At 35.4% G+C, this 9,606-nt stretch overlaps 1 protein-coding gene across 1 annotated transcript; it reads right to left on the reverse strand.

Annotated features, from left to right (window-relative positions):
- On the reverse strand, positions 7,903-8,931 carry LOC104732928. Its single transcript, XM_019233761.1, has 4 exons — positions 8,606-8,931; positions 8,453-8,496; positions 8,195-8,342; positions 7,903-8,077 (listed from the first exon to the last, which is right to left on the reverse strand). The coding sequence occupies exons 1-3, from the start codon at positions 8,864-8,866 to the stop codon at positions 8,258-8,260; spliced, it is 390 nt and encodes a 129-aa protein (XP_019089306.1). The 5' UTR covers positions 8,867-8,931; the 3' UTR covers positions 7,903-8,077; positions 8,195-8,257.

Consider the following 9,606-nt stretch of genomic DNA (forward strand, 5'->3'; position numbering starts at 1 on the left):
TTTTCAGGGTATTAGACCGACTTCGGGGAGTCTCGTGATCTCGGCCATGCAGGCTGGGAAGATGATCGAGAAGGGCCGTGAGGCTTATTTAGTCACTATATCAATGCCAGAGTCAGTGGGGCAGTCTACGGTTAGCAGTATTCAGGTTGTTGAGGAATTTGAGGATGTGTTAAAGTCGTTGAAGGGATTACCACCATCTCGGTCTGATCCTTTCACGACTGAACAGGAACCGGGGATGACATTGTTATCCAAGGCTCCTTACAGGATGGCTCCAGCAGAGATGACAAAACTGAAGAAGCAGTTAGAGGATTTGTTGAGTAAGAGATTCATCCGTCCTAGTGTATCACCGTGGGGGAGCGCCAGTGTTATTTGTAAGAAGAAGAATGGGAGTTTCCGGTTGTGTATTGATTATCGGGGTTTGAACCGGGACACTGTGCAGAACAAATACCCTCTTCCCAAGATCGATGAGTTGTTGGATCAGTTGAGAGATGCTACTTGGTTCTCCAAGATAGATCTGGCATCGGGTTATCATCAGATACCGATAGATGAGGCAGATGTGAGGAAGACTGCATTCAGGACGAGGTATGGACATTATGAGTTTGTGGTGATGCCTTTTGGGTTGACTAATGCGCCAGCAGCGTTTACGAGGTTGATGAACAGCGTGTTTCAGGAGTTTCTGGACGTGTGTCATCATCTTCATCGATATCCTGCTATTTTCTAAGAGTCCTGAGGAGCATGCAAGACATTTGAGGGCAGTTCTGGAGAAGCTGCGGGAGCAGAAGTTGTTTGCCAAGTTGAGCAAGAGCAGTTTTTTGGCAGCGTGATATGGGTTTTCTGGGTCATATTGTTTCTGTAGAGGGAGTTTCTGTATATCTGGAGAAGATTCAGGCTATCAGGGATTGGCCTAGACCGCAGAATGCCACAGAGATCAGGAGTTTCCTTGGGTTGGCAGGTTATTACAGGAGACTTGTGAAGGGTTTTGCAAGTATGGCACGCCGGAGGATTAAGTTGACGGGGAAGGATGTTCCTTTTATATGGTCACAGGAGTGTGAGGAGGGCTTTGCAAGCCTGAAGGAGATGTTGACTACTACTCAAGTATTGGCTTTACCTGAGCAGGGAGAACCCTATGTGGTTTATACAAATGCATCCAGAGTTGGTTTGGGGTGTGTGTTGATGTAGCATGGGAAGGTGATTGCCTATGCTTCGCGGCAGTTGCGGAAGCATGAGAACAACTATCCTACTCATGATTTGGAGATGGCTGATGTAGTTTTTGCCCTAAAGATTTGGAGATCCTATCTTTATGGTGCAAAGGTACAAGTGTTTATAGATCATAAGAGCCTGAAGTATATATTCATTCAGCCTGAGCTGAATTTGAGACAGAGGCGGTGGATGGAGCTTGTAGCAGATTATGATTTGGAGATAGCTTATCACCCTGGTAACGTTAACTTGGTTGGAGATGCTCTGAGTCGGAAGAGGGTAGCTTCGGCTCAGGAGCAGGATATGGAGTCTCTGGTAGGAGAGATCAGTGCTTTGAGGTTGTGTGTTGTTTCTCAGGAACCGTTGGGTTTGGAGGCGGTTGATAGAGCATATCTTCTGAGCAGGGTGCGGTTGGCTCATGAGAAGGATTTAGGGTTAGTGAATGCCTCTAAGGATGTTGATTCAGAGTATAAGGTCTCAGCTAATGGTACTATTTTGGTGCACGGGCGGATTTGTGTGCCCAAAGATGAGGAGTTGAGGCAGGAGATCCTGAGAGAGGCTCATGCGAGCATGTTTTCTATTCAACCAGGAGCGACTAAGATGTACCATGATCTCAAGAGGTACTATCACTGGGTCGGGATGTAGCTAGTTGGGTCGCGAGGTGCGACATGTGTCAGCTAGTGAAGGCTGAGCATCAGGTTCCAGATGGGTTACTAAAGAGTCTACCCATTCCAGAGTGGAAGTGGGATATGATCACGATGGATTTCATGGTAAGATTGCTAGTGTCTCAGACCTTTGATGCTATTTTGGTCATTGTGGACCGGTTGACGAAGTCAGCACATTTTCTGGCCATTAAGAAGACTAATGGAGCAGCGGTCTTGGCTAAGAAGTATGTGAAGGAGATAGTCAGATTGGATGGGGTGCCAGCGAGTATTGTGTCTGATAGGGATTCTAAGTTCACTTCAGTGTTCTGGAAGGCATTTCAGGCAGAGATGGGCACTAAGGCGCATATGAGTACAACTTACCATCCCCAGACCGATGGACAGTCAGAGAGAACGATCCAGATGATGGAGGATTTGTTGAGGATGTGTGTATTGGATTGGGGTGGCCATTGGGCAGATCACCTGAACCTGGTAGAGTTTGCTTACAACAATAGTTATCAGGCGAGTATTAAGATGGCTCCTTATAAGGCTTTGTATGGGAGACCATTTCGTACACCGTTATGCTGGACTCAAGTGGGGGAGAGGAGCATGTTCGGGGCGGATTTTGTTTAGGAGGCCTCAAAGAAGATTCGGGTTCTCAAACTGAACATGAAGGAAGCTCAGGATCGGTAGAGGAGTTATGCTGATAAGAGGAGGAGAGATCTTGAGTTTCAGGTAGGAGACTGAATGTACCTCAAGATGGCTCTGTTGCGGGGTCCGAACAGATCATTGACAGAGACTACGTTGAGTCCGAAGTATATGGGTTTGTTCAGAGTGATTGAGTGGGTGGGACTGGTAGTATATAGGCTGGAGTTGCGGGAGGTTATGTGTGTGTTCAACAAGGTTTTCCATGTGTCTATGTTGCGGAAGTGTCTCCGTGAGGGTGATCGGTTGTTGGCTAAGATTCATGAGGATCTTCAGCCTAACATGACTTTGGAGACGAGACCAGTGAGGGTTCTCGGGAGGAGGATCAAGGAACTTCGGAAGAAGAAGATTCCTTTGATGCAAGTCCTTTGGGACTGTGATGGTGATGAGGAGCAGACTTGGGAACCAGAGGCGAGGATGAAGGCAAGGTTTAAGAAGTGGTATGAGAAGCAAGCCGCGACTTGAGCTTGTCTAGCCTGATCCCATCTGTAGTCTGTGGCTGGAGCGGGAATGGAGTATTTCAGTCCATCTCTCTTGTTTACATGGTCGCTTAGGGGTGGTTGGTTGTGCGACTAAGGGCTTGACTTGTTCAAACGCTGCGGTTTCGGCAATTGTCTTGGTCGCCGTTCTCTTGTGTTTGAGAGAAAAGAGAGAAAACAAGTGTTCTTGAGATTTTAGAGAGATTATGAGATTTTTGGATTGTTCTTGGGAGATCTGAGGCTGGGAAGGTGTTAGAAGCTTTCTAGGAGGGTTGGTTTTGTTGCTATTTGTCAAAATCTTCCTGCAAAGAGGTGAGTGCATGACCATGGCTTATCTAAGCCTGAGATTTCCTTTGTCTTGCTTGTTTGGTGTTGTTTGTGGTGTTTTGTTGCTTGTCTGGGTTGCTATAGGGTTCCTACGGATTCATATGGCTTTGGAATTGAGTATTGGACGGATTGGAGGTGTTAGGAAGCGAGATTCGACTCTCAGCTTCGAGCAAAACGCGATTGCAGAGGTAGTGTCGATCGACACCAAGGTGGTGTCGATCGACACCAGTAAACGAGAATCGGTCGACACTGTGGGGTAGCGTAAGTCGACACCAAGTGCCAGTGTCGGTCGACACTTGGCTGGTGTCGGTCGACACCTCCCTTCCAGCGAGACTATGTGTTGCTTCCTGGTTTGTTTGCTTTGTTTCTTGATTGTTTAAGACATTGGTATCTCAGTTGCTTGTGTGTATAGCCCAGTTGAATCGAGGATTGCATCACTGAATGTTTATAAAATACTCATGCATCTCAATTTGTGTTTGTGGTGCAGGTAAAGGCAAAGTGTGATCGTGGAATCAAGGCAATAAAGAGAAGAATGTTCTAGGGACTCGATTGGTTGTTGTTTAGCTTGCTAGGTTGCTAGAGTTAAGTCATTAGAATGTGGTTTAAGTTGTTGGTTCTATGATTCTTATTGTTTGGAATATTGGTTTATTTGTTCTACTTTATATATTGGCTATTTAATTATTGGATGTTTATTGGTTTAATGTTATGGTTTATGTTATCTGCTGTTGTGTGATTGTGGTTAGGTGGCTAGTGGGTATGGGACCACTAGGTGTAGTTATTTATTATTATTATTATTATTATTATTATTATTATTATTATTATTATTATTATTATTATTATTATTATTATTATTATTATTTATTATTTATTATTTATTATTCTTAAAAAAATGAGTCGGGACGTTTCAGAGATAGAGGTGGTGATGGTGGTGATAGGAAGTATGGGTGGTGGTGGCAAAGAAATAAGGGTAAAATGGTATATAATATAGTTTATATTGAATATATTAAGTTTTAGTGATTAGAGTAGTTATGGAGTGAATTATATATTTTTTAAAGTTATTTGTGCTAATTTCCCTACATTAAACGCTATTTTATGGTTAAAAATAGGTTAGGCATCGTAAATTACAAAATTATTGGAGGCATAGTTTTGTGCAAAAAATAGTGTACGTGGTATTGCGATGGAAATAGTTTTTGAGGATAGTATTTAAATAGATGAAAAGTTGGGTTGGAAAGCTAAGAAAACGATAAATACGTGGAAAAAACCGCCAATCCTTTGCGAAATTGGCCTGCAAGTCTGACACGTGCTTGTACACCTTTGATTTTGATGTCGTGAGCCCAATAATTGAACCACAATTGATTACAATATTTTAGTCCATTTTGATTTTGATGTCGTGAGCACATTTTTTTTCGTGTCTTAATTATTTCGTCCATGTGTGGAGTGTGAACTAGACAATTAAGAAAGAAAGACAAAGTTGTATTACATCCTTAGTCATACCAAATTATTTTTTTTAGGTAGAACGATGAAACGATCCGACCCGTTTGTTTGTTTCTTTTGTAATCATATATATAAAAGTAAGGTTTTATTCTCTCCTTATTGATTCACTTAGCATGCAATGCAATTTTAACAAAAAAAAATATTTATATTAAAACATAAATTTAGAAACAATTAATTTTCACATTTACCTCAAATAATATAAAACTGAAATCATATAAATTCCCCCTATAAATTATGCATTAACTTTATTTCTCCACTAAGTTGTATTAATCAATTGTATTAATGAATTATATTAAAACAAAACAATAAATTAGAATTGTAACTCTCATTTTTCTAAATATAAATTTTCATCATTTCTCTTCCTATAAATACTCATTATCTTATTCTTTTAGTCTATCACTCTTTCATTCTCTCATCTTCTTCCACTACTCTCAAATCTCTCTTTTTTTTGTATTTTTTTTGTTATTGTTGTTGTATGGGTTATAAAAAATCAAATCAAATATCATTGTAAAAGCTTAGTTTTAGAGTTTGTATGATATGTATATCTTATATATATTTTTCAATCTTTTAAAAGGTTTATCTCCATTTTCTATTTTATATTAACATCTTATAAGTCATTATTTTTATATTTTCTTACAATATTCACCATACAATAAGATCATGAAGTTGAAATGACCCATATCTAATTATCTATTATGTCTATGGTTATCTCACATATTCATTTATCATTTTTAATAATTTATAAAGATCAATATAATATTTAAACATCAATATAATTATCCATTTATAAAGTCTATTTTGTTTTGTAAAGTCTATCAACTCTATTTATAAAGACTATTTTGTTTTGTGATCCAATTGATAAATCTGCAAAAATCAATATAATATATATTTTTTTAATGATTTGAAGTTTTTGAAAACAAAAAGAACATAATTAAACAATTGGTTTTTGTGTGTTTAATCAAAATAAAAAATGATCCAAAAAAGAAATCATATTCAGCTGGAACTTAAATATAAAAATAAATTATAATTTTAAAAATACCATTTAACTAAATTTTCTAAAGATGAAACCATTAGTATGAAATCTAGCACTATAAATTAAATTGATGAGTGAAAAACAAAAACAAAAATCAAAAAAAATATAAGTTATCCTTGGGATTTTAAAAATTATTGAGATTGAAGAATTCATATAATTTTATAAGAAAACTAATTTAGTTTGTCACTTAAAAAGTAATATTTTTTATTTTGAAATATTATGTGTAAGTGTTGAGTTTATATCAACAAACAACCAAATCATGTGAATTTTGATTCAGCCACTTGGTATTCCTTTTATTTTAGGTTATAAAAAATTAAAATATTTATTTATAATTAAAGACATGTAACTCCATTTAACTCAAATGTAACTCCTATCCAATAATTGTACATTAATTCATTCCTCCTACTAACTTATTATCTTTCAAGAGAAATTATTTTTGGTTAAATTTTAATATTTTTTATTTATTTTGGTTGGCTAAACTTATATTCATATTTTGGTTGGCTAAATTAATATATTTCTCATGTAAAATTATTGTTTATAATATATTTCTCATTTCAAAGTTTAAAGCAATATATCATATATATATATATAAGTAAGGTTTTGGTCTCTCCTTATTGGTTGATTTTCATTTAATGTTTTCTAATTTTTTTTTTTTTTTTTTTTCTAATTGCTTTAAACAATATTTAAGACCCAATAAACACAATACATTTAACTCACACATTAAAATAAAATTATAACTGAAAATAAAATAAATTATGTATTAATCATATTCTACCACTCAACTTTATTCAAATACAATAAATTACTATTGTAACTTCATAATTCTAAATGTAACTTCCATCATTTCTTATCATATAAATAAGCATTCTCTCAATCTCTCATTCTCTCATATTGGCATTCTTTTCATATTTCATTTTCACTTTCTCTCATTCTCTTCTACAATACCTCAAATCATTTTTTGTTTTTTTTTTTTGTTTCTTATTTTTGTTGTATGGGTTGTAAAAAACAAATGAAATATCTTTGTAAATTTTTAATGCTAAATTTTAATTTTAGAGACTACATGATATATATTTTATATTGTTCTTATTTTAAAAGATTCATCTCCATTATTTAATTTGGATTATTATTTTATAAGTAATCATTCTCTCCTCCTCTCCCACCAATATCAAATGTTGTTAGGGCATGTTTATAGGGAGATCAGGTGAGGGTGATCTTAGGGGAGAAATATTGTAAAAATATTGTAAGATCAGGTCTTAAGATCTTTTGTTAAGATGTTAGTTATTGGGAGAACAGATATAAGATCTTAAGATTTAATAATATAATATTCTATTAGAAATATAAAAATGTTTAATAAATATAATGTTTAAAACTATTTAATAATATAATGTTTATTAATATTCTTAAACATATTATAATTATAAAAATTTATAAAATAACATTTTAATGGCAAACTTATAAAACTTTTACTAAAATTAAAAAAAAACAAACATATTACTTAATTAATTAAACAAGACAAAATTTTGGAATAATCAACGAAGTGGAAAAAATAGTGAGACAAAATTTAGCAGAAAATAGTACTCCTACTAATTATGTAACTTAGTAGTAAATTTTGATAGGCAGAGCAATATAAAAGGTGCAAGCAAGGTGATTAATTCTGATTAGTTTACTCGTCTCAAAATTAGTAGCATATTCATTGAACCAAAACCAGTAAGTTGTGTGATTGTTTAGACTTAAAACCGAACCCAACAATACAAAAAAGGCTCATACAAACAGTTACATGGTTTTGTTCAGAGAGATTTTAATGAGATTCTTCATCTTCTTTGGAAGTTTCAAGCTCTGTTTCAATTCCTCAGTCTTGTGTTTCCTCGTCGTTCATGTATTTCTCTTGCACAGCCGCAACTGTGAAGACTATATCGTTAAAGAAACAACTCTTTTGTTGCAGACGTAAAACTAAACTCACAGTCACAGCCACTGATAAGAGAAGCAATGGTTAAGAAATCAAAATTCTTATTAAAAAAAAGGATATCTGTTATAATCCCAATCAGTTTGACCAACTGCAATTTTGCTGTATTCAACCACACTTGCATCAATCCCGGAAAATATGTATCCATTGCTCTTGTCAATGAGCTTTACCAGATCCCCAACACTTTCTTTATCCTGAAGCTCTTGTCAATGTATCCATTGCGACCATCTCTCCATAGCTGCAGAATGTATAAGAGATACGACACAGAATCAGTAACTGTTTTCAAGAGGGTGTTTCAGAGTATAGACCCAAGTTATAAGTTTCATTGAAGATACAGGAACGGATAAAACAATACCTGTATTGTTGGCATTTTCTGCATCCCCCCCACCATTGTGTCCAAACATAGAATAAGTAGTTTTCACATCAACAATCCAAGGTCCTTCGTTCCTCTGAACTCATACCTATCTTTACGATTTGAAGTCCTTCCCTCGGAGGTTGTGTCCCTAGAAAGATCCCATTCACAAAAATCAGATACTCTCTCGTAAAGAAGAACTGCATGAAGGACTGGTGTTTCAAGAGAGGATCATAGAAAGTGTTTCATTCGTGTATGTACCTGATCAATGAAACAGTACTTGTTTGAAATTTGTATCCAGTAGCCTATACCATCAGTCAAAAGACCATTGAACAAAACTTAGCACAATCGTTTCAATCGTCCACCAACATCTTAAGAATCACATAATCTCAAGCAGCAAAAGATTAAAGGAACCTTCAATAGCTCAAAACATAAACTTTGAAATTGGGTTTTCAATCTATTGATAAATGCAAAGCTCTCAGCGATTGCCTGAGAATCCTTCTCCACCGTAGCAAGGGTTCTCAAAATCTCCCCTTGTTTCAACGAAGACGACTCCGATCCACCGCCTTGATCTTGGTCCGGACCAGTTTCCGCCGCTGAATCATCCTCAACCGGATTAACCACATCAATCTCAGCTCCGGCGTCCATTTTCCGGTGAGTTCTCGATGCGTCCATTTTCGCCGTTTCGCCTTTTCGGAGAGAACAAGAAAAAAATCTCAGAGTTCGCGAATGAAGGAGAAAGAAAATGAGACGAAGGGAAAATAATTTCCAACCAATTACAGTGTGACACGTGGCCTTAGATCACACCGAAGAACTGATCTTATTTAAGATCAGAAGGCCTGATCTTATTTACACTGTTCATTTTTTTTCAATATAAAAAAGCCCAAGATCAGCCTTCTGTTTTACCGATAAATATGGCCTTATATCTCATATGTGTTGTAAGAGTTTGATTCTATATTTTAATTTAGAAAGTATTATATATATTACATTGTTCTATTTTTTATAGATTCATCTCTATTATCTAATTTGGATTACCATCTTATAGTAATCATTCTCTCCTCCTCTCCCACCAATATCAAATGTTGTTATATCTCATATGTGTTGTAACTTATAAAAGTTTGATTCTATATTTTAATTTAGAAAGTATTATATATATTTAACATTGTTTTCAAATTTTATTTTATTTATATAAAAATAAAATATTTCTTGCCTTTCTTATCTATTCATATTTATTTCTTAAATTTGCATTGTTAAATTTAAACTCACATATGTTGGTTTTAACAAAAAAAAAAAAATCAACTTTATTTGAGAATTAGATGTTCCTATTCATTTTTAAACAATCAATGTGTAACATAATATATATAAGCATTTTGTCTTGCAATCATAAGTTCCATTTCTATTGCTTAACTCAATGG

The sequence above is a fragment of the Camelina sativa genome, chromosome 12, assembly GCF_000633955.1.
Source record: "Camelina sativa cultivar DH55 chromosome 12, Cs, whole genome shotgun sequence".
NCBI lineage: Eukaryota > Viridiplantae > Streptophyta > Magnoliopsida > Brassicales > Brassicaceae > Camelina > Camelina sativa.